Here is a 26,762-nt window from a genome sequence, read left to right on the forward strand (position 1 = left end):
CGGATCCTCTTGCTGTAAATGCCAGCATACCATTCGCCTTTTTCACCGCCTGCTGTACCTGCATGCCCACTTTCAATGACTGGTGTATAATGACACCCAGGTCTCGTTGCACCTCCCCTTTTCCTAATTGGCCACCATTCAGATAATAATCTGTTTTCCTGTTTTTGCCACCAAAGTGGATAACCTCACATTTATCCACATTAAATTGCATCTGCCATGAATTTGCTCACTCACCTAACCTATCCAAGTCACCCTGCATCCTCTCAGCATCCTCCTCACAGCTAACACTGCCGCCCAGCTTCGTGTCATCCGCAAACTTGGAGATGCTGCATTTAATTCCTTCATCTAAGTCATTAATATATATTGTAAACAACTGGGGTCCCAGCACTGAGCCTTGCGGTACCCCACTAGTCACTGCCTGCCATTCTGAAAAGGTCTCGTTTATTCCCGCTCTTTGCTTCCTGTCTGCCAACCAATTCTCTATCCACATCAATACCTTACCCCCAATACCGTGTGCTTTAAGTTTGCACACTAATCTCCTGTGTGGGACCTTGTCAAAAGCCTTTTGAAAATCCAAATATACCACATCCACTGGTTCTCCCCTATCCACTCTACTAGTTACATCCTCAAAAAATTCTATGAGATTCGTCAGACATAATTTTCCTTTCACAAATCCATGCTGGCTTTGTCTGATAATTTCACTGCTTTCCGAATGTGCTGTTATCACATCTTTGATAACTGACTCTAGCATTTGCCCCACCACCGATGTTAAGCTAACCGTCCTATAATTCCCCGGTTTCTCTCTCCCTCCTTTTTTAAAAAGTGGGGTTACATTAGTCACCCTCCAATCCTCAGGAACTAGTCCAGAATCTAAAGAGTTTTGAAAAATTATCACTAATGCATCCACTATTTCTTGGGCTACTTCCTTAAGCACTCTGGGATGCAAACTATCTGGCCCTGGGGATTTATCTGCCTTTAATCCCTTCAATTTACCTAACACTACTTCCCTACTAACATGTATTTCGCTCAGTTCCTCCATTTCACTGGACCCTCTGTCCCCTACTATTTCCGGAAGATTATTTATGTCCTCCTTAGTGAAGACAGAACCAAAGTAGTTATTCAATTGGTCTGCCATGTCCTTGCTCCCCATAGTCAATTCACCTGTTTCTGTCTGTAGGGGACCTACATTTGTCTTAACAAATCTTTTTCTTTTCACATATCTATAAAAGCTTTTACAGTCAGTTTTTATGTTCCCTGCCAGTTTTCTCTCATAATCTTTTTTCCCCTTCCTAATTATTCTAAAATGAATGCTTTCTTACGAAAGATTGCTTTTCCTAAGATTTCTGTTGAGGGTCAAAAAACTCTTGATGCCCAAATTACTGAAGCCGAAATTCATAAAGCTATTTTTTCAATGCAATCTGGTAAGGCCTCTGGACTTGGTGGCTATCCTGTAGAATTTTATACAAAATTTGGAAAATTGCTTTCTCTGTATATGTTGGAAATGTTTAAGGATTCTTTTGTGAAAGGTGATTTACCGTCCACTTTCTAAGAAGCTTCTATTTCTTTAATTCTTAAAAAGGATAAAGATCCTACTGATTGTGCCTTATATAGACCTATTTCATTATTGAATATTGATGCTAAGATTCTGTCAAAGATGCTAAGATTCTGTCAAAGATAATCGCCAAATGGTTGGAGGATGTTTTGGGTAAAATTATTTTTAAAGATCAAACAGGCTTTATAAAGGGTCGTTATTCTTTTTCAAATCTTCGGAGACTACTTAACATTATATATTTGTCCTCTTTTAAAACGCCACAATACGTCATCTGTTTGGATGCTGAAAAAGCGTTCAATCGAGTCGAATGGAAATATTTATTTAATGTTTCAGAGAAATTTGGCTTTGGTGTTAATTTTAATAATTGGATTACAATGATATATAAAGCTCCCATTGCTACTGTTATTACTAATAACTGTAGGTCTCCTTTTTTTCAGCTTTCACGGGGGACAAGGTTGCCCATTAAGTCCTTTGTTATTTAATTTAATATTAGAACCCCTTGCTATTGCTCTTCGTGAAGTTAAAAATATTTATGGGATTTTTGTGAATGAGACCATTCATAAGATTTCTCTTTACACTGACAATTTATTTGTTTATATATCTAATCCTGAGGAATCTCTTCCTGCCTTGCTAAAATTATTCAATGAATTTGGTGATTTTTCAGGATATAAAACAAATTTTAGTAAAAGTGAATTGTTTCCTTTAAATGAATCTGTTTCTATATATGATAATACTCCTTTCAAAGTCACGTATGTTTTTTAGATATTTAGGTGTTATAATCACTAAAAAACATAAGGATCTTTTATAAAGCCCATTTTCTTCCCTTAGTAGACTCTATGAAGGATTTGTTTAGTAGATAGAGTCCACTTGCATTTTCACTTGTTGGTCGTATTCATATAGTTAAAATGATGATTCTACCGAAATTTTTATATTTATTTCAGAATATTCCTGTTTTTTTGACTAGAAAGCTTTTTGATCGGATTGATTCTATTATTTTATCTTTTATTTGGAATAATAAAAGACCAAAAATTAGTAAATGTCACTTACAAAAGTTGAACAAGGATGGAGGTCTCACTTTGCCTAATTTAAGAATGTATTACTGGGCTGTTAATGTACGATTAATGTTCTTTTGGTTATATTGGGTTGATAAGAACAAGTTGGGTAGACTTAGAATTGAAAGCTATGAAACAGTTTTAATTAACCTTGTTATTGGGAGCTGCTTTATCTGTACCATCAGCTAAAGTTGCTAATTTAAATTTATACCCTGTGATTAAGCATTCTTTACAAACTTGGTTCCAGTTCCGCTAATTTTTTAATCTTAAAAAATTTAAACTTTGTAGTTTAAAATCGAATTTACTTTTTTAAGCCTTCTTTGAGTGATCCACTATTTTTACTTTAGAAAAATAAAGGTATTATTTCTGTTTTGGATTTATTGAAAGAAGATAGGCTGATGTCTTTTGAACAATTAGTTGATAGTGTTACGTACCCCATAACTGGCTTGCCAAACCAGCAGAAATGGAACGCTCATTGGAGTCTGTGATTACTAGGAACTAATAAAGTTTTATTAAAGAAATAAGTAATACAGTACACTAATCGCAAGGATATAAATGTAACAGGTTAGCAATGATAATACACACATGTACACAGAAATAGGGTAATAGGAATCAACCAAGCTCTATCGCAATCTATGGGTAAAATGATCAGTCTTCAGTGAAGCAGAGTTCAGTTCAGTTTAGTGCAGTTCGAAGTAATTGCTGTTGTTGTACCATTGGAGAGAGAGAGAGAGAGAGTGAGAGATGCAGTTGGTTTTGGGCAGACCTTTTGATGTCTTCTGATCCTGCTGTGGTCACCGACTGTGACCCCTCCGTTCCGCATACAATCGTTCTTCTGCGGTGAACCCGGCATCCAGGCAAGGGCGGACACACACCCCAGGTTCCCACTGATCGTACCTTTATACCCTGTGAGCCTCTGACCAATTCCTGCGAAGCGGTCCTCCAAACTCCTACCAGCTTGTGGGGGCACACTGCTCTTTCCAGGGTCTCGTGACGTGTCATGCCTTAGCAAACCTGCTCTTTTTATCCTCCTGCTGGGGTATCACCTGTCCATCAAACTTCAAACAGTTCAGGTTCAAAGCAAACGGTCTGTCAATATCTGAATTGTGTTTCTTTCTCGTTAATCTCTCTCTTCTCTCTGATTAGCATTTTGAATGTTTCTCCATTGTCTTCTGTTATCTCTCTCATTAGCATCATCCGTCCAGTAGCTCTGCTTGGCGTCACACATGACAGCCCCACCCTTAAAAGGATTTTTACCGGGGTAAAAATTATGGGCATGAATGCACATTATAAGATACACACTAATATACAGGTAGTCATCAGCTATTCGGCTAGTACAGAGAACTTTAAGTGTTAACACCTTGACAGACAATTAGCAATCACATTGCCGTTCCTTTTATATGTTTTATCTTAATATCAAATTCCTGTAATACCAGGCTCCAACTTAATAAGCGTTTGTTTTTATCCTTCATTGTGGCCAAAAACACGAATGGATTGTGATCAGTGTAAATTATCAGTGGTTTCCATGCCGGACAAATATAAACCTCAAAATGTTGTAATGCCAGTACGATTGCCAGTAATTCCTTCTCCACAGTGGAATAATTTCTCTGATGGACATTAAACTTCTTAGAAAAATAAGCTACTGGGTGATCAAACCCCTCTTTGCCTGTCTGCAACAGCACCGCCCCGGCTGCTTCGTCGCTAGCATCTGTTGCTAGGGAGAAGGGTTTTGAAAAGTCAGGCCCATTCAATACAAGGTGGTGACACAGAATCGCCTTCAGACTCTCGGAGGCTTGTTGACAAAGGTTGTTCCACACAAACTTCGCATTTTTCGGCAAGAGCTTAGTAAGAGGGATGGTAATACCGCAAAGTTTTTGCAAAACTTCCGATAGTACCCCACCATTCCCAAGAACCTTCTCAGGGCTCTCTTGTCTGTCGGGATGGGAACTTCAGAGATAGCCTGCACCTTAGCCTGAATCGGTGCCAGCTGCCCCTGTCCTACCACATACCCCAGATAAGTGACCATAGCGTGGCCGAACTCACTTTTTGCGAGGTTCACTGTCAGATTGGCTTCAGACAGCGGTTTAAACAGTTCCTCTACTGCCACACTGTGCTCCTCCCGCATGTCACTCCAGACCACTAAATTGTCAATATACGCTTCTGCGTTCTTTAACCTTTTTATTACTGAATTAATCATCCTTTGTAAGGTCCCTGGGGCGTTTTTCATGCCAAAAGGTAAAACATTATACTCGTATAACCTGGACGGAGTGACAGATGCTGAGATTTCTCTAGCCCAGTCGGTTAAAGGAACGCACCAGTACCCTTTCAGCAAATCAATCTTTGTGATGTACTTAGCTCTCCCCACTTTATCGACGCAATCGTCTACCCTTGGGATGGGGTAAGCATCAGTTTTTGTGATGGCGTTCACCTTTCTGTAATCTGTACAGAATCGTATGCTCCCATCGGGTTTCGGGCCAACCACACAGGGAGAAGCCCATTCCAATTTGGATGGTCTAATAATACCTGTGGCTAGCATGTGTTCAATTTCTTTCTCCACTAGTTTGTCCTTCTCCAAGTTCATCCTATAGGGGTGTTGCTTAATAGGCTGATCTGATGTGACAACAACATCATGTACCGTCCCCTTGCATTGCCTGGACATTGGACATACATCTGCATGCCGGTTAATTAACTTTATCAGCGGCTCGCTTGTTCCCTGATGTTGATAGTTATTGTGATAGATGTAAAACTCAGACAGCTACACTGACACACATGTTTTGGTCTTGTTCTATACTGGAACAGTTCTGGAAGTCAGTTTTGTCAACAATTTCGAAAGCACTTAAAAATAATTTACAACCTAACAAATTAACTGTGCTTTTTGGAATAATTCCTCAAAATATCCATGGTATCTCTGTGTCTGACTAACATGTTATTGCATTTGTTACATTGATAGCTAGGAGGGCCATTTTGTTGAAGTGGAAGGATACATCAGCTCCCACTTTGTCACAGTGGTTCTCTCAAGTGATGCAATGTCTTAATTTGGAGAAAATTAGAAGTCAAACCTTTGAACCTATGTTTGATTTTGAGAAAAGATGGGGTTCATTTGCTCGTTATTATCATGTGAATTAATTGATAAATTTCCTCCATGATCTAATTGTAAATTTTTGGTACATTCTTTTTTCTTGCTGGTGGTTTGATGTTTATCTTTAAAAGCTTTTTGTATGACGCATGGCTCCGGGGTTGAACACCTAATGGGGGTTTTTTCCCTCACTTTTTCTTGCTTAGTAGGGGGTTATTAATGACAAAATTTTTTTCAATCTTTAAAATAATGTTTTTTTTTCTTGAGACATTGTAAGTGTTGCTTACTTCAATGTACTCATGTTAATTTTGGATAATAATAATTAAAAGATTTCAAAAGAAAAGAACTTTGCATGTGGGATGACTTTCTGAGATCATACGTGGACCTCATATAGTTTCTTCATAAGACCTGAATGCAATTGATTTAGCCCTCAGCAGATTGTGGATCTCTTGGTTCATCCAGGGCCTCTGGTTGGGGAAGACTGAATGACTTTGTATGGACACATATCCTCAAGTGTTCTTTATAAAGTCTGTGACAACCATGGCATATTCATTCAGATCCTCTCATGAGTCATTTAACATGGCTCAGTCCACCAACTTGAAGCAATCCTGCAGCTACTTCTTTGTCTCCTATGACCACCTTGCTGTTGTCCTGATCTCTGGTGGCTTACTGTTTTGCCTCTGCTTGTATGCAGGTAGGAGGAGGACAGCTAGATGATCAGATTTCCCAAAATGCAGTCTAGGGATGAAAGGATAGGTATTCCTGATCATTTTGTAACATTGGTCAATTATGTTGGGACCCATGATGCTGCAGGCAATATGTTGATGATAATTGGGCAGATATTTCTTCAAGCATTCCTGATTGAAGTCCATGTCAATATTGTTGACTGTCTCTTGTTTCCTAATTATGATACTCAATACATTTAGTGCTTGATTAACATCTGCCATTGGAGGTATGTAAACTGCGGCAGAATCACAAAGAAAGGTTAGCAGTTAATAATTAGACGTTCCACATCAGGAGAACAAGAGTATGACAAGACCATTATGTCCGAGCACTAAGCAGAATTTATCATGAAACACAGACCACCCCCCCCCCCCACCTCTTGCCTTCTCTGAAACAGTAGTTCAGTCCATATGTTGAATCGAGAAGCCCTCGGGTTGGACCACTGTGTGTCTCCGTGAAAATGCAGCAATATCTCATTAGCTTTGAATCCAACAACCTTGCCCTTAGGTCCTCTGTCTTGTAGTGGTAGGCAAATTAGAGTGGATCCAAGTCATCTCTGAGGAAAGAGTTCAGTTCCGCCATAACTAATCTCTTCATTGAGGTTGATGTAAGAACTACTGCACGATTGTCATTGAGGCAGGTCACCACGATCGTCCTGGGCACCGGTACGATAGATGCCTCTTTGAAGCAGATGAAAATTTCAGATCACAGAAGCAATAGCTTGTGTATATCTAAATTCGCTAGCTAGCTGTTTTGCATAGATCCATAGCACTCCGTGAACTCATCCGGGCCAGACACCTTGCATAGATTCACTCTTACACTCTTCAAGAATACTTAGACCTCGGCTTCAGAGATTGAAATTAAAGGGTTATTTAGAAACATGCGGATTCGCATTAGTGTATCATAGTTCTTCCTATGAAAGCGCTTTAAAACCATTGAGGAGTGATGGGTCAATTGCCACTTACGCTACCTAATCTTACCTTGAACAAAATTATTTATTGTGCAAGTCTGCCAGAGCATCCAAGCATGTATCTGTGATTCAAGTTTAGCCTGAAATTGCCTCTTTGTGCTTGCAATGGCCTTCTGGAGATCATACGTGGACTTATTACATGACTCTAGGTCACCAGACCTGAACACCACAGATATAGCCCTCAGTAGATTATGAATTTTGTGGTTCATCCATTGTCTTCCATAGGGGAAGAATTGGAATGTTTTTGTGAGTACAAACTTGTTCTCACATGTCCTTATTAAGTCTGTGACACTATTAATTTAAGTCTGCTGATAAATCCTTCAACATGCAGTCAACTCAAAGCAATCAAAGAATAAGAGAAGGAGAAGAATGTGGCTGGAAGAAAATCAGGTCGAAATAAGAATGGGAAAAAAATAATGTTGATTGAGTGTAATAAGGAGAGGATCAAAATCAAGGAGATAGAAAGTTGGCAGAAATCCTGAGTCAGATGGTGGTAATTTGTTGAATGCCTTGTTATTTGTTGTTATCAAGTACTAGCCACAGGTGTGGTATGTGTGGAATTTCTTTTTTTTATGGATAATAGAGTTTTTTTGGGGGGAGGGTTTAGGAAGAGAGCAGTCTTGGTTTATGTGAGAGGACTGGGAGGATATCTGGGATCGTTTTTGGATTTTTCAGTTTATTTGCATTCAGATTTGTGCCAACTCTTTTTGGACTTACTCAATGATATTGACATCAGCTTCATGAAGCTGCAGAGAGTTGTGCACTCTGTCCAATACATTATGGGCACATGTGTATGAGTTGCCAGGTTGGTGCATAGAATTGAAAATTCTGATTTATTTGTGTTGAATTTATAGTGGACTTGGCTTTTGAAGAAATGCTAGTCCTATTTTGATTCCTTTTCACACATTCTTTTTCCAGGACCATTTGACACTCTTGTATGCTATCGGACCAAATGTGCCCACTGAGAGGTATGGGGTAATAGTATTATATCTACTATATGGCAGTATTAAAATAAAATAAAAATCCCTGTATAGCAGTTACTTGAAAACAAACCAAAACAATTGAGATACAAAGCCAGGGTACTTGACATTGTGTGATGTGCTTCCAAATAACTAATTTCTAAATTGACAAAGGCACATTCAATCCCTTATTACGAAGCCAGCAAAGACAAATAATCTTGTATCACTAAAAATTAATGAAAGTAAATTAGTGATATAGTAATCTTAGTGTTCAAATCAGGGTAATCAAGCATTTTAATTAGCGACATCAGAATTGGCATTCTGTACGTATTTAAGTGGTCTAATAACGTTCCAATTAACGGTCAGCAAAAAGAAAATCATTCCCCATGTATTAACCCCTCTGCACTAGACTTAACTAAACAACTAATTAACATAGCGTGAATACATAACTATACTCATTTAATTTTATCACGCCCCAACACATGTGACAGATTGTCATAATAAGCATGCCACAAAATACAATGCAGACAGAAAATAGATGCACCACTCCTATAGCCTGAAAGTGCTAAACAAGCCAGACAATATTTACTGAGAGAGATAAAGAAGCATGTCATTGACCCCCCCGCCCCCCCCAGAAGCTATCTATTAATCAGTAAAAAGTGGGGCAGAGTGAGTAAATGAGAAAGAAGGAAGATAGAGGTGAAAAAAAATTACTGCAAGTTGGAGAAATCAATGTCTGTGCCATCAGGTTGAAAGCTACCTAGACAGAATATAAAGTGTTGGTCCTCCAACCCGAGAGTGGCCTCTTCATAGCAGAAGAGGATAATGTCACAGTGGGAATGAGGATTGGAATTGAAATGGTTGGCTTACTTTTTGCGGGTGGAGTGAAGGTGCTCAACAAAGCTGCTCTCCCAATCTACGTTTGGTCTCACCAATGTAGAGGAGGCCAAATTGGGAGCATCGGATACAGTAGATACTCCAACAGATTCACGGGTGAAGTGTTGCCTTACCTGGAAGGACTGTTTGGTCGGGGACATAAGAGATGTTATTCTACTTCAAATTACATAGTTTTCCTTCCTCCACCATTGACACTGCCCTCGCCTGCAGCTCCTGCTTTCCACAGATATCTGTGCTCCTTAATAGAGATAGGTGGGCACGTGGACACTGGTGCCAAGCTGTATGGGTCCTAATGCCCTTCCCTTGGACAACATTGGTGTCGTGGAGAGGGGAGACTTGCAGCATGGGCAACTGCTGGTCTTCCATACAACCTTGCCCAGGCCTGCACCCTGGAGAGTGAAGACTTTCCAGGCGCAGATCCATGGTCTCGCAAGACTAACGGATGCCTTTACTTCACTTTAATAGAGATAGAGTTCCTCTTGTCCTCACCGAAAACCCTATAAGCCTCTGTACCCAACACATCATTCTCCACAACTTCCACCTCATTTAATATGACTCTACTGCTAAACACATCTTTACCTTACCCCCAACCCCCCCCCCGCCACTCTCTGCTTTCTGCAAGTATCATTCCTTCTGTGATTCCTTTGTCCATTGGTCCCTCCCCACTAGTCTCCCTCCTGGCACTTAGTCCTGCAAGTCGCAGAAGTGCTACACCTATTCACCTCCTCCCTCAGATCCATTCAAGGTTCCAAACAAGTGAGACAACACTTCATCTCAGAATTTTTTGGGGGTCATCTTTTGTATCCAGTGTTGCCAATGTGGCTGTTATATTGGTGAGACCTGAAAAATTGGGGGACTGCTTTGATGAACACTTTCGCTTCATCCGCAAAATGCAGAATTTCCCAGTGACCAACCATTTCAATTCCAATTCCCTTTCCCATATGTTGATCCATGGTGTCCTCTTCTGCCACAATGAGGCCACTCTTAGGTTGGAGAAGTATGCTTTATATTCCGTCCAGGTAGTCTCCAACCTGATGCTATGAACATTGATTTCTCCAACCTCCAATGATTTTTTTCACCCTTCCCTTTCCTTTTTCTCATTTACCTACTGTGCCCCCACCTTACCTCGCTCCTCACTTACCTGTCACCTCCCTCCCCCTGTGTACCCCTCCTCCTTCCCTTTCTCCCATGGTCCACTCTCCTTTCCAATCAGATTCCCTCTTCTCCAGGCCTTAGTCTCTTCCACATATCACCTCTGAGCTTCTTATTTCATGTCCCCTTTCCCACTTATCTGGCTTCAATTATGACCTTCTAGCTTGTACTTTCCCTGCCCCCCACCTTCCAATTCTGACATCTTTCTCTTCCTTTCCAATCCTGATGAAGGGTCTCGACCCTAAACATCAACTGTTTATTCATTTCCATACATGCTGCCTGACCTGTTGAGTTCCTCCAGCATTTTGTGTGTTAGGTATCCAGTTTCTTTAAGCAGATTTTGGTATTAAAATGTTAGCAACAGGAATGAAGGCTGATCAATAGTCAAGACTCATTCAGTTGGATATCAAAGAATGAGCTGGGTCTGGAAACATGTATCATGGAAGTGGGCTTGTTATGGCCTGTGAAGGAATGTTGGTTGCACTTCCAGAAACGAGTCTAACCATCCTTCCCAAGCTCATGTACATGAAGTTACGAACAGAATACAGTAGTTCTGTTTCCCTTTTGTGCCTCAAATGGTTCCGCACCAGTCAAGGCTGATCCTCATTACTCTTACCAACTTGCAGTATTGTTTAATGTTCGAATTGTTACTATGTATTAAAGTAGAGCTATAGCAGCATAAAATGTGAAAACTTAACCTGATTAGCATTCTGCAGCTTAATAACTAAAGCATTTTCTTCATATCCAGAATATCTCAGATGCTGTCTTTTGCAATGGCCCTTTGCACTCAAGAATCCACAACTCTTGGTTTGCCTGAGTTTCCCGTGGATAATCTACCAGCTGTCATTAAAATCATGGTATGTGCATATGATAGCTGAACACAACCTTACACATTTAATTTATAAGAGAATTTAATTAAACTTCTATTCTCTGAATAGGATGCATTTCCCATGATGTCTGCTCAGCAACTGCTCCATAGACTTTATCCATATGATTTAATGCTTGGAAAAGAAGGTGTAATTGGAGTGGAAGATGTATTGAAAGTAAGTAATAACGATTACAGGCAAATCCCTCATCATGACTGATTTACTGACCAATTGGTGTCTGGGTGCCCATTGAAATCAGTACCCCATTAGGAATGTAAGTCCACGGCCTCCTCTACTGCCACAATGAGGCCACACTCAGGTTGGAGGAGCAACATCCTTTATTCTGTCTGGATAGCCCTCAACCTGATGGCATGAACATTGATTTCTCTAACTTCTGGTAATTGCAACCCCTCTCCTTCACTATTCCTGCCTCACCTCATCTCCTTACCTGCACATCCCCACCCTCTGGTGCTCCATCTTCTTCCCTTTCTTCCATGGTCTTCTATCCTCTCCTATCCAATTCCTGCTCCTCCAGCCCCTTATCTCTTTCACCAATCAACTTCCCAGCTCTTTACTTCACCCTCCTCCCCCTCTCCTCGGCCCCAAACGTTTACTGTTTACTCTTTTCCAAGTATGGTGCCTGGCCTGCTGAGTTCCTCCAGTATTTTGTGTGTGCTGCCTTCGATTTCCAGCATCTGCAGATGTTTTTGTATTTGTGACTCCATGAGGAATAGCTGAGCAATGAACTTAAATGGTTAAACAAAGTTAGCATGAGATCCATGTCCCACATGTACACTTTAGTATGACATTTAATCCAAATTAAATATAACTACTGCCATTTGATAGAACTTCATATCTTTAAATATTAAATTTAACTATTAATGAGAACCATTTTATTCATAGAATTGCCATAGTTCTTCAACATGCTGGCGAGACAACAGTATACTATGGGATTGGCCTCATAACTCCCTGGGTAGTGAGTCTCAAAAAGATTGTTTCCACTGAGAGGGAGTAGAAATTAGAGGATAAAGACGGTATCTTGAAAGCTATTTAAAAATAATCCGGTGGGTGATTGTTAAACAGCTCTCTTAGTTATGTTGTGGTATGGCAGATCTCAAATGGTAGTAACATTCTATCCTAAATTTGGTAAAGGCATCAGATTAACTACTGTCCTCTCTTATATTCTTTTCAAAGTGTTTCTTTCAGTATTTTGTGTTGCAAGGACATTTCCAGAAGCAAATGTGAGTGCATGTTTTAAAGTAATCATCATGACTTATCATATATCAACAAGGATTGAATGGAGATGAAGTTGGTCACTGAAAGAATGGAAGCATTGCCTTTGCAGGCCCTTGAATGTGTTTGCTTTGGCTGACTCAGAGAGTTGCAAGACCCCATGCAAGCTGTAAAGTTCCTACTTGCTATCCTTCCTTTGCTCAGCCCGTCTCAGAAAATCAACTGGGTCAACTTATTAATTCATTCATTTTTGGGATCTAGGCATTGCTTACCACATCAACATTTCTTGCCTGTGCTTAATTGCTCTTCCGTTACAGTCCTTCTGGCAATGGTGCTGCCATTGTTCACATGGAGAAGGAATTCCAAAATTTAACCCCAACAACACTGAAGGGCCATTAATATACTTTCCATTCAGAATGGTCTGTCATCTGGAGGAGAATTTGAAGATGAGGGTGTTTTCATGTGTCTGCTGCGAATGTCCTTGATAATTTTATCCGTACATTTGGGAAGTACTATTGAAGTAGCTTGGGCAAGTAATTGCAGTACATTGAATTGAATTGACTTTATTTCTTACAGTCTTCACATACACGAGGGGTAAATCTTTATGTTACATCTCCATCTAAATGTGCAATGTGCAATCATAGTAATTTAAATTAAATAGAACAGTCAATGTAATATAGAGTACTCTCAAGTCAGCGTGAGTTGATCAGTTTGACGGCCTGGTGGAAGAAGCTGTTTCAGAGTCTGTTGGTCCTGGCTTTTGTGCTGCGGTACCGTTTCCCAGATGGTAGCAGCTGGAATAGATTGTGGTTGGAGTGACTTGGGTTCCCAATGATCCTACGGGCCCTTTTTACACACCTGTCCTTGTAAGTGTCCTGAATCATGAGAAGTTCACAACTACAGATGCGCTGGGTTGTCCGCATCACTCTCTGCAGAGTCCTGTGATTAAGGGAGTTACATTTCCCATATCAGGCAGTGATGTAGCCAGTCAGGATACTCTCAATTGTGCCCCTGTTGAAAGATCTTAGAATTTGGGGGCTCATACCAAACTTCCTCAACTGTCTGAGGTGAAAGAGGTGCAGTTGTAGATGCTGAGGAACTTAAAGCTGTTTACCCTCTCAACCCCAGATCCGTTGATGTCAACAGGGGTTAGCCTGTCTCCATTCCTCCTGTAATCCACAACCAGCTCCTTTGTTTTTGCGACCTTGAGGGAGAGGTTGTTTTCTTGACACCACTGTGTCAGAGAGATGACTTCTTCCCTGTAGGCCACTTTGTTATTGTTTGAGATAAGGCCAATCAATATAGTGTCATCTGCAAATTTAGTTAGCAGATTAGAGCTGTGGGTGGTACAGATTGCAGCAGCTATATATGTGGTGAAGGGAATGAAGATTTACTGTGGTTGATGAGGTGCCAATTGAGGCTTCTTTGTCCTAATGGTGTTGAGATCCTTGAGAGTTATTAAAATTGTATTCATCTAGTGAAAAGGCTTTTTCCATGGCACTGCCCATTTATGCCTTGAAGATGTCACTGTCCCCAGCCTCTGATCTACTTATACTGCCACTGTAGTTATGTGTCTGAAATTTTGAAACCACAGTTCCCCACAGAACATTGATCTGCAACTGCCATAGTATCAATAAACAGCACAGTACCATTTTGGATACTTTCAGAGAAAGTGCCCTATTAACATTTTCTACTAGAATTTTTTGTGTGAAATAGTTAAAGGTCAATGTTGCGGAAGTGCATTCATGAAGTGAAGACTGTCCAACTTGTTTTTCTTTGTTATTAGGATTATTCGTTTACTTAACAGAAGATAAACTAAAAATGTATTTATTTTAGACATTCGATTTGCTCGACTCCGCAAGTACCTCTCACCCAAAGGGAGTTACTGGTATTAAAAAAATGAATGGCGAAACTTCACATACTGAGGCTATTGTTCAAATTGGTGACAAAGAGATGGCCATTAAGGTAATTAATTCTTTCTTAATGATAGAACACATTGAATGCACATCGAATTGAGTATTTAATTTCTGATAGTCACTTTTAACACTTTGCCTGGTTCCCCTTTGTAAATGAACTTGTTGCAGTATCATCTTAAATTCTTCAGTACTTTTGCAAACAGGTTCTGTCTGATGTCCAGATTTCATAGCGGTTAGATTTAGCTTTATTGAATGCTAAGAAAACACTGCTTCTGGTGTCTTCCCCTTTCCATTTCAGTCCTGAAGAAGTTTCTCAGCCCGAAAAGTCAACTGTTCATTCATTTCCATAGATGCTGCCTGACCTGCTGAGTTCCTCCAGCATTTTGTGTGTATTGCTTTGGATTTCCAGCATCTGTGGGCTTTTTCACATTGTTGTTTTTATATCTATTATTACCAAAACACAGTGCAGCAAGACTATATATCAGGGGAAGTGTCTTGGAACAAATATTTTCATTTTCATTTTTAAATCTTTTTTATTAATTATTATTGAAAATCAACAACAGAGAAAAATACATCAAAATAATCAAGACAACATATCCCTATGTAGAAAAAGAGTTAAACTATCAACCAAACTGAACAGTATATCAATAATAATAAAAAAAACAGAATGTTAGAGCTTTTTTTATGGAAAAAAGAAAGAAAGAAAAAAGAACCCCTACTAACTAAAACAAAAACAAACCCTAATAACAAAAAAAGGGGGAAAAACCCATTTGGAGCACAAACCTGGAGCTATATGCTATACAAGCTTCCATTAAAAAAAAGACATCAATCCGCCAACCAAATCCATATACCCAAGCATCAGAAAAGGACCATCTTTATTAACTCAAATCAAATGATAATAACGGGCAAAAGAACCCCACCTTTTCTCGAAGTCAAATCCAGGATCAAAAGTTCGACTTCTAATTTTTTCCAAACTAAGACATAACATCACCTGAGAGAACCATTGTATCAAAGTGGGAGCATGGAACAAATAAGTAAGTTTGATTGCCGGTGGAGACATTCTGTTTAAATATTTGTGTAAGTAAATTGGTTTGCTATTGTCTCAGGACTTTGTTTTGAGTGCCATCCATACAGATCATTTCATGACATCAGTGCATCGAAGTAGTACAAGGGAAAAGTAATAACAAAATGTACTTAGAATATGGTGTTACAGTTGCAGTTTGCTGCATCTCCATATTGGTAGAAAGTATAAGTTTACAAGCATCAGTGTTTGTTATGACTATATCATTCTAATTTGAGACAGTTAGGGGTTACTTTTAATTGGGTTCTTACTTGTTGCTGTGCAGTTGACACGAAGGTTGGTTGTGTTGTGGATAGTGTAGACGGTTGTAATAGGAAACAATAGGACATTGATAGGATACGGTGCTGGGCTGACAAATAGCTGACGGAGTTAAATCTGGAAAAGTATGAAGTGATATACTTTGGGCAGAGTACAAGATTAATGGCCAGTTTCTTAGCAGCGTTGAGGAACAGAAGGATCTTGGGATTCATGTCTATAGATCCCTCAAAGTTGCTGCTTAAATTGATAAGCTGATTAAGAAGGGATGTGATGTATTGGCCTTTATTAGTTGGGGCATTGATTTCAAGAGCCAAGATGTAATGTATCTTTATAGAACTCTGGTTAGACCACACTTGGAGTTTTGTGTTCCGTTCTGGTTTCCTCATTAGAGGAAATGGATGTGGAAGCTTTAGAGAGGGTGCAGAAGAGATTTACCAGAATGCTTCCTGGATTATGAACATTTCTTGTGTAAAGGTTGAGCGAAAAGCTTGGGCTTTTCTCTTTGGAGTGAAGGAGAGTGAGAGGTGATTTGGTAGAGGTAATAAGAGGCAGAGATAAAGTGCACAGCCAGTGCCTTTTTCCAAGCGTGGCAATGACTAATACGAGAGGACATATTTTTAAGCTGATTGGAAGAATATATAGGGAAGATGTCAGAGATAGGTTTTTTACACGGAGAGCAGTAAGTGTGTGGGATGCACTGCCAAGGGTAGTGATAAAGGCAGATACATTAGGCTCATTCAAGAGACTCTTAGATAGGGACATGGATGAAAGAAAACTGGAGAGCTATGTGGGAGTGAAGGGGTTGATTGATCTTGGAGTAGGTTAAAAGATCAGAACCACATCATGGGTTGAAGGGGCTGTACCATGCTTTACTGTTTCCATGTTCTATGTTAAAGAAGAACCTAAACTGACTACTCCATATTTATGAAATTGGTCTGAAATCTGTATTCTGCAGCACCATCTTTGAAGGCATGTTTGATGATTGGCTATGGACTCCCAGTCGGAAAACTTACAGCTAGCATAGATTGAAGAATTGGGTGATAACATTGCAGCACTGTGCCTTACACAGCTGTTGATTGGTAGAATAATGAATTCTCCTTTGCTTGTTGAACATCATTAAAACTAAGCTTAATCCAGTGAGATATAGTTTGCCATAAGTAAACAAGGTGTAGTTTATTATTTCTTTTTTTATTATTATAACCAGTTAAATGAGCCAAATTTGCATTAGCTCAAGAGTCTCTGTATCTTCAGTTGGTGCTGTTCCCTATGTGGCTGATAAATACAGAAAATGCTTGAACCAAGCAACAAAGGTTAGGGTTAAACCCTAACCCTAATGCGAAGAAACAAGGAGAAATATTTAATCGTTCAGATTTGGAGTACTTCTATAGCAGTTGCAGTTTTTTTTTGATTTTCATTCCCTATACAGCTAAATATTGGTGAACGATGTAGTTGTTCAATAGAAACGAAGGAAGTCAATCTGGGAGCTGGGATTTATATTTCAATACAAAATAAGATTTTGGTATATTAGTAAACTGGCTGATTATTACAAAAAGGACGGGTTACACTTGAATCCTAGGGGGACCAATATCCTGGCAGGGAGATTAGCGAGGGCTACTGAGGTGACTTTAAACTAGAATGCTTGGGGGATGGGAATCAAATTAAAGAGGCGAGGCGAGAGGAGGTTAGTTCACAACAGGGGGATGGGAACCAGTGCAGAGAGACAGAGGGGTGTAAAATGAGGGTAGAAGCAAAAAGTAGTAAGGTGAAAAGTAAAAGTGGCAGGCCGACAAATCCAGGGCAAGCATCAAAAAGGGCCACTTTTCAACATAATTGTATAAGGGCTAAGAGAGTTGTAAAAGCGCGCCTGAAGGCTTTGTGTGTCAATGCAAGGAGCATTCGTAACAAGGTTGGCAGACAGGAAGCAAAGAGTGGGAATAAACGGGACCTTTTCAGAATGGCAGGCAGTGACTAGTGGGGTACCGCAAGGCTCAGTGCTGGGACCCCAATTGTTTACAATATATATTAATGACTTGGATGAAGGAATTAAATGCAGCATCTCCAAGTTTGCGGATGACACGAAGCTGGGCGACAGTGTTAGCTGTGAGGATGATGCTAAGAGGATACAGGGTGACTTGGATAGGTTAGGTGAGTGGGCAAATTCATGGCAGATGCAATTTAATGTGGATAAATGTGAGGTTATCCACTTTGGTGGCAAAAACAGGAAAACAGATTATTATCTGAATGGTGGCCGATTAGGAAAAGGGGAGGTGCAGCGAGACCTGGGTGTCATTATACACCAGTCATTGAAAGTGGGCATGCAGGTACAGCAGGCGGTGAAAAAGGCAAATGGTATGCTGGCATTTATAGCGAGAGGATTCGAGTACAGGAGTAGGGAGGTACTACTGCAGTTGTACAAGGCCTTGGTGAGACCACACCTGGAGTATTGTGTGCAGTTTTGGTCCCCTAATCTGAGGAAAGACATCCTTGCCATAGAGGGAGTACAAAGAAGGTTCACCAGATTGATTCCTGGGATGGCAGGACTTTCATATGATGAAAGACTGGATGAACTAGGCTTATACGTACAAGATCCTAAAGGGATTGGACAGGCTGGATGCAGGAAGATTGTTCCCGATGTTGGGGAAGTCCAGAACGAGGGGTCACAGTTTGAGGATAGAGGGGAAGCCTTTTAGGACCGAGATTAGGAAAAACTTCTTCACACAGAGAGTGGTGAATCTGTGGAATTCTCTGCCACAGGAAACTGTTGAGGCCAATTCATTGGCTATATTTAAGAGGGAGTTAGATATGGCCCTTGTGGCTACGGGGGTCAGGGGGTATGGAGGGAAGGCTGGGGCGGGGTTCTGAGTTGGATGATCAGCCATGATCATAATAAATGGTGGTGCAGGCTCGAAGGGCCGAATGGCCTACTCCACCTATTTTCTATGTTTCTATGTTTCTATACTCGTTGGAATTTAGAAGATTGAGGGGAGATCTGATTGAAACGTATAAAATCCTAAAGGGATTGGACAGGCTAGATGCAGGAAGATTGTTCCCGATGTTGGGGAAGTCCAGAACGAGGGGTCACAGTTTGAGGATAAAGGGGAAGCCTTTTAGGACCGAGATTAGGAAAAACTTCTTCACACAGAGAGTGGTGAATCTGTGGAATTCTCTGCCACAGGAAACAGTTGAGGCCAGTTCATTGGCTATATTTAAGAGGGAGTTAGATATGGCCCTTGTGGCTACAGGGATCAGGGAGTATGGGTGGAAGGCTGGTACAGGGTTCTGAGTTGGATGATCAGCCATGATCATACTGAATGGCGGTGCAGGCTCGAAGGGCTGAATGGCCTACTCCTGCACCCATTTTCTATGTTTCCTTGTTTCTATTATCACGTGTTCCAAGGTAACAGTGAAAAGTTTTGTTTTATAGGCCATCCATACAGATCACTTTATTACAACAGTGCATTGAGGTAGTACAAGTGGGGGGAGAAAAAGCAATAACAGCATGCAGAACAAAGTGTTACAGGTTGCAGTGCTTTTCAGGTGGACAATAAGATGTACGTGAAGGACATTTACAAGGTGGATTGTCAAAAGTTGACTTTATCATACAAAGGGACTGTCAGTAGTCTTATAACAGCAGGATATAAACTGTCCTTGTGCCAGCTGGTATGTGCATTCAGGCTTTTGTATCTTCTGCCTGAGAGTGAGGGGAGGGTGGGGGGAAGAAGAGAGAATGTGCTATATGGGTCTATTCAGAGAAGCACACATAAAAATTGCAGGACAAAGGGTCTAGGCCCAAAACGTCGACTGTACCTCTTCCTATAGATGCTGGCTGGCCTGCTGCGTTCACCAGCAATTGTGTGTTGCTTGAAATTCCAGCATTTGCAGATTTCCTCATGCTTGTGTTTTCTATTCAGAGGAATCTCTGATTTGAATCAAAAATGATCTATTTATCATCTTCATTTGTTGAAATATCCTCTCGTTTGAACAAGTTGAATGTATATTGTGTCCAAGTTTTCAACACTTTTGAATCAATTATACATAGGAAATGTTGTAACTGATTATGTACAAAGAGAACTTAAACATGGTAGGTTCACGTAATTTTTTAATTTGAGTTATTTATTTTGCTCTGGAAGCCAAGTGAATGAGTAAACAAACAATGATCTCTCCATTAAAAATATTGCTATTACAGTACAGCTTTTCCAGTGCAGAAAGCCCAAAGAACTTCTTCCTTCACTATAATTGAATTTGCTTTTCAAAAAGGTTTTGACAAAGTTGCCACCATTACCTCACCCGATTCTCACCTCTGTTGATAATGGAACAGATAATGTAAATGTTCTCATTAAGATTTGACAAAGAAGGAGATGTGTTCATTAGTTTCATATTCAGATCAAATTATAAGTGACAAACAAGAGAGAATCTGCTGATGCTGGAAATCCAAGCAACGTACATAAAATGCTGGAGGAACTCAGCAGGCCAGGCAGCATCTATGGAAAAAAGTACAGTCCATGTTGCAGGCCGAGACCCTTCAACAGGGCTGGAGAAAAAAGATGAGTAGATTAAAAGGTGGAGGAGGAGTGAGGGAAACACAAAGTAATCGGTGAAACTGAGACGGGGAGGGATGAAGTAAATAGCAGGGAAGTTGATTGGTGAAAGATAAGGGCTGGAGAAGGGGGAGTGTGATAGGTGAGGACTGAAGGCCATGGAAGAAAGAAAAGTGGGGAGAAGCACCAGACCAAGGTGATGAGCAGGCAAGAAGATAAGGTGAGAGAGGGAAAAGCGGATGGGGACTGGTGAAGGAAAGGGTGGGGGGGGCATAACATTCGAGAAATCGATGTTCATGCCATCAGGTTGGAGGCTACCCAGACAGAATATAAGGTGTTGTTCCTCCAATCTCAGTGTGGCCTCATCCTGACATTAGAGGAGGCCATAGATTGACAAATTGGAATGGGAAGTGGAGTTAAAATGGGTGGCCACTAGGAGATCCCGCTTCTTCTGGCGGATGGAGCATAGGTGCTCCGTCCGTAGGTGCTCAGCGAAACAGTCCTCCAGTCCTGCCAGAGGGTCTTGGCCCGAAACGTCGACTGTACTTTTTTCCATAGATGCTGCCTGATCTGCTGAGTTCCTGCAGCATTTTGTGTGTGTCGCTTGATACAAGCAATATGGTTTATTGTGAGCAACAAATTAATTAAAATGGAATTGGACACCGGTTTGGCTGTGCCAGTCATTCCACAAAATGAGTTGGAACGGCCTTTTCAAAGATACTGAACTGAAGATTGCATACATCCAGTTAAGAACTTATACTGGAGAAAAAAATAACTCCTTTGGGAATGACATTTCTAACAATGAAATACGACAATCAACAAGCCACATTGGGCTTCTATGTGGTAAAAACAGGAGGACCAGCATTGTGGGGCCAAGAATGGGTGAGACTACAACAACTTGATTGGAGATCCATTCTCCAATTGCATGCCACATCTTCTGCAATAGTCAACAGAAAACAAATTGTGAAAGGTACTGGATGACGCCACAGCAGTGCTCAAGGATGGCACAGAAAAATTCAAAACTCAAACATGTCAAGGGTAAAATAGTGTTAGATGAAGATGTCACACCCAAGTTTTGCAAAGTCCATCCAGTTCTTTATGCCATTTGTGACAAAGTAGCCAGTGAGCTAGATTGCATGGAAGCTGAGGGTATTCTTTCTGAATTTGTGTAGAGTTTGTGGACAATGCCAGTGATCTCAGTAGCCAAGAGGAATGGGTCATCCGGATCTGTTGTGATTTTAAGGTCACCATCAACCCAGTACTGAAAGTAGATCAATACTCTCTGCCCAGGATAGAGAATACCTTTGCAAATCTTTCTGGAGGAAAACAGTTCAGCAAAATAGACTTAGTGGAGGCCCGTTTGCAGACGGAGATGGAAGAAGAGTCCGAAGTGTTTCTCAGCATAAAAACTGATAAAGAACTTTATTGCTATAATAGGCTTATTTTTGGAGTAGCATCTGCACTTGTACTCTGGCAGAAAGCTTTGGACCAGTTGTTCCAAGGCTGCCCAAGCACTCAATGTTACCTGAATGACATCATTGTTACCAGTAAGGATGACAACGAACATCTTCAAAATGTCAAGACGGATTGGGGTGTAAAATGTATCAACCTTTATTTGTACAGGGGAGAGTTTACACTCATTATTGATCATCAGCCACTAGTGCCATTTTCAATCCACAGAAAGGTGTTCCACTTACAGCAACAGCATGAATGCAGAGAATGGTTCTGTTTCAAGGGGAACACAATTACAAGGTCGAATCATGGAAATACTGCTGGATTGTCCTGTTTTCTCTTGGAAAAGGACATGCCTGAAAAATTTACAAAAGAAGACACTCTTCTTGTTGTATTCTCTCTGATGCAAATCGAAAATCTCCCTATTACATCAGAAATGAACAAAGAGAAAACAGAAGACACCCCACATTGTCTCAGGTCTACATGACCACTATCAATGGCTGGAATGTGCAGCAGAAGTTCCATTTCTCCCATTTTTAGCACCACTGGAATGAATTTGCGCTTGAATAGGGTTGCCTTATTTGAGGATTCTGTATTGGATGTTGTGTACTGAACTGGAGTTGATGAGGGAGCTTAAAGTAAATTAAACCTTAGGAAACTTTGATCATAATATACAAATATAAGAAGTGAAAGTCAGATGTATTAGTATTACAGTGGTGTAAACGGAATTACAGAGGCATGAGAGGGCAGCTGGAAAAATTGATTTGAAGGGATGACAGCGGAGCAACAATGGCTGGAGTTTCTGGGAGCAATCCGGAAGGCGCAGGACGGATACATCCCAAAGATGAAGAAGTATTCTAAAGGCAGAATGACACCACCATGTCTAACAAGGGAAGTTAAAGAGGGCGCTTATAATAGAGCAAAAATTAGTGGGAAGTTAAAGGTTTGGGAAACATTTAAAAAAAAACAGCAGAAGGCAATATGTTGTGAAATTTGCTAGCTTTGTGACAGCATTACAATGCAATACATAATAATAGAGGAAAACCCTCTCTCTCTCTCTCTCTCTCTATATATAGATATATAGATGGCAGAGGGGAAGAAGGTGTTCCTGAAACATTGAATGTGTGCTTTCAGGCTTCTGTCCCTCCTTCTTGATGGTAGCAATGAGAAGAGGGCATGTCCTGGGTGATGGTGGTCCTTAATGACGGACGCCGCCTTTTTGAGCCGTCGCTCCTAGAAGATGTCCTGAATACTACGGAGACTAGGGTGCCCATGATAGAGCTGACTAATTTTACTACTCTCTGCAGCTTACTTCAATTCTGTGCAATAATATCCCCCCCCCGCAACCCGCCCCATTCCAGACGATGATGCAGCCATTTAGATTGCTCTCCACAGTACATCTGTAGAAATTTGTGAATGTTTTTGGTGACATACCAAATCCTCTTAAACTCCTCATGAAATATGGCCACTGTCTGCCTTTTTTATAGCTGCATCGATATGTTGGGTCCAGGTTAAGTCCTCAGAGATATTGACACCCAGGAACTTGAAATTGTTCACACTTTTCACTTTTGATCCCTCTTTGAGAACTGGTGTGTGTTTCCCCATCTTACCCTTTCTGAAGTCCACAATCAGTTCTTTGGTCTTACTAATGTTGAGTGTAAGAAAATGACACTGGAGAGGTAGTTATGGGTTCAAGGAAATGGTGGATGAACTGGATAAGTATTTTGCATCAGTCTTCACTGTGGAAGACTCCAGCTGTATGCCAGGAGTTTAAGAGTTTCAGGGGGCAGAAGTGAGCATAGTTACTATTACTAAGGAGAAGGTGCTTGGGAAGCTGAAAGGTCTGAAGATAGATAAATCACCTGGACCTGATGGACTACACCCAGTGTTCTGAAAAAGATAGCTGAAGAGGTTATGGAGGCATTACTAATCATCTTTCAAGAATCACTAGATTCTGGAGGACAGGAAAAATGCGAATGTTACTCCACTCTTCAAGAAGGGAGGAAAGCAGAAGAATTGAAATTATAGGCCAATTAGCCTGACCTCAGTGATTGGGAAGATGTTGGAATCAATTGTTAAAAACGTGGTTTTGAGGTACATGATAAAATAGGCCAAAGTCAGCATGGCTTCCTTAAGGGAAAATCTTGCCTGACAAATCTGTCAGAATTTTTTGAGGAAATAACAAGCGGGTGACAAAACAGAATCAGTGGATGTTGTGTACTTGGAGATTCAGAAGGCCTTTGGCAAAGTACTGCTAATGAGGCTGCGTAACAAGATTAAAGCCCATGATATTACAGGAAAGATACTAGAGCATTGACTGATTGGCAGGAAGCAAAGAATGGGAATAAATGGAGCCTTTTTCTGAGTGGCTGCAGGTCACTAGTGGTTTTCCACAGGAGATGGTGTTAGGACCGCATTTTTCCACATTGTATGTCAATGATTTGGATAACAGAATTGATGGCTTTGTGGCCTAATTTGCGGATGATACGAAGATAAGTGGAAGGGCAGGTAGTATTGAGGAAGCAGAGAGAGTGCAGAAGGACTTGGATCGATTAGGAGAATGGGCAAAGAAGTGTCAGATGGAATACAGTGTCAGAAAGTGTATGGTCATGCACTTTGACGAAAGGAATAAAAGCAGAGACTATTCTCTAAACGGAGAAAATTTGAAAATCAAAAATTCAAAACTCAAAACTCCAAGGTGAAAAGGGCCTTGGGATTCCTCGTGCAGGATTCCTAAATGTTAATTTGCAGGTTGTGTTGATGGTGAGGAAGGCAAATGTAATGTTAGCACTCATTTCAAGAGGCTTTTTAAGGCACTAGTGAAGTCTTACCTGGATATTGTGAGCAGTTTTGGAGTTCCTTGTTTAAGAAAAGATGTGTTGGCATTGGAGAGGTTTCAGAGGACGTTCATAAGAGTGATTCCGGGAATGAAACGGTTATTGTATGAGGAGCGATTAATGACTCTGGGTCTTTACTCCCTAGAATTTAGTAGAATAAGGGGGATCTCATTGAAACTTATTAAATATTAGAAGGCCTAGTTAGAGTGGATGTGGAGAGAATGTTTCCGATAGTGGGGGAGCATAGGACCAGAGGCACGGCCTCAAAATAGAGGGACTTCCATTTAGAACAGAGATGAGGAAGAATTTTTTTTAGCAAGAGGGTGGTGAATCTGTGGAATTCATTGCCACAGGCAACTCTGGAGATGAAGTCATTGGCTGTATTTAAGGCAGAAGTTGATAGGTTCTTGATTAGTCAAGGTATGAAGGTTTTTGAGGAGATTAGGGTTGAGAGGGAAATGGATTAGCTATGATGAAATGGTGGAGCAAACTTAAATGACCAAATGGCCAAATTCTGCTCCTATGTCTTATGGTCTTTGAAATCCCAGTGGCTCAGCTTATTGCACAGAAAGTGATTTCAGGGAGAGACGTTTCAGGAAAACACTGCTCTTACAGGGAGTGATTTCCAAATCCTCAACACTCTCTGTGTTTAAAAGAATTTCATTCCTAGCATTCCCACGTGTCCTTTGCCCAGTACTTGGGATTTGTGACCATCCACTAATGAAAGTGAATTAGTCCATTCTCCTCCAACCTTCAGAATCTCGTATACTAATATCTGCAATGGGGACTCAAATTTCCTTGTTGCCTGCTATTTGAAATCTCCATACTGCTTCCACTCTGTACTATGTGCCTTCTGACATATATTTTGCAACTTTTATATTTCTTTGTTGGTGTCCCCATTCTCTAACTGCTTTCATTTCCTGGCTTTCGTTTATCCTCTTGCGTTTTCTAACTATTCACAATTAACACATAGTCTAAATGATCTCCATTACTTATCCTTTAGCAACTCTGATCTTACCCTATCAGAGAGCTGTCCCTTCATAGTTCTCTCTGTAACTTAAAACCAACTTGTTGCCTGTACTGATTAAGAGTTCTGTATCCGAATCATTTTTTTTTCTTTCCGCAGAAGCTGTTTGAACTGCTGAGTGTTTTCTATACCTTTAGTTTTAATTTCCAGCACCTGTAATTAAAAAAAATTACAATACTTCTTTTTCTTGCTGGATCAGAAACAAACTGGATACTTACTTAACATTTAAGAAATTCCTCCCCCCTTTACACTTTTCTAACGTGATCTCATTTGATGTAACGTAAATTCCCCATTATTACTTTTAGGTTTTCCTGCACACCTCTGTAAGAGTTTCATATTTGCTCCTCTATCTCTGTCACTTTTTGGTGCTCATTGAATACTGCTAGTAGTATGTTAATACTGGACTTACTCCTTCACTCAACTTAACTTGATCCAGTTCCTCACTCCTCAAACACATTTGCATTTGGAATATATTCCTTTATTAATACTGCTGCCAACCATCATTACTTTTTGGAATTTTTTGAAGACCATGGTTAGTTTCTACAATTGCGTCATGAAGTTTTCACAATGTAGATTTGTGCATCATCTTATAGAAAGCCCCCCCCCCCCCATCCACCAATCCTCCTGGCAATCCTTTGGGATCGCACAAATATCTCCACTCTTGAAACCTAATTAAATGTGTATTATTTAAATAGGCTATGTTAATCAGATGATATATTGGCATATGGTGTAGCAAAAATGCCACAAAGCTGCACAAATGATGTTGAAGTATATTGAAATCATGTATAACATCGAGGAAGGCATTACTAAGTTAATACACTGTACTAGATAATGCAGAAAATAATATCCTCCAAATACATTTCTTGGCATCCAATTTATTTTACAAACTACTTTGAGTTAAAAATTGATGCTGATACAGTATGTCTGTTTTATTAAAGGTAACAATTATCTGTTTTTAATTTTTGAATTTTATAGATACCCACTGGAACAAAACCATCAAGGTTTCATACAAAGTCATTAAATTTCATCAAAACCTCGAGTCACAATAGGCTTCTGGCAGAGATGATGCAGTCGCACATGGTAAAGGATATGTGTTTAATTGGTGGAAAGGTAATATGAATGAAGGTTATGTTGTACATTATAAAGCTGACACAGTTGTCAACTTTACTTGAC

General features: G+C 40.3%; 1 protein-coding gene across 1 annotated transcript in view; it reads left to right on the top strand.

Moving 5' to 3' along the window:
• vwa8 (von Willebrand factor A domain containing 8) overlaps positions 1–26,762 on the top strand; it is a 485,234-nt gene that overhangs the window by 129,937 nt on the left and 328,535 nt on the right. The window contains exons 7-11 of the mRNA XM_063051192.1: positions 8,292–8,341; positions 11,130–11,238; positions 11,320–11,424; positions 14,317–14,445; positions 26,565–26,699. Of these exons, the coding sequence (XP_062907262.1) occupies positions 8,292–8,341; positions 11,130–11,238; positions 11,320–11,424; positions 14,317–14,445; positions 26,565–26,699 (528 nt within the window). The remainder of the gene's footprint in view (positions 1–8,291; positions 8,342–11,129; positions 11,239–11,319; positions 11,425–14,316; positions 14,446–26,564; positions 26,700–26,762) is intronic.

The sequence above is a fragment of the Mobula hypostoma genome, chromosome 6, assembly GCF_963921235.1.
Source record: "Mobula hypostoma chromosome 6, sMobHyp1.1, whole genome shotgun sequence".
NCBI lineage: Eukaryota > Metazoa > Chordata > Chondrichthyes > Myliobatiformes > Myliobatidae > Mobula > Mobula hypostoma.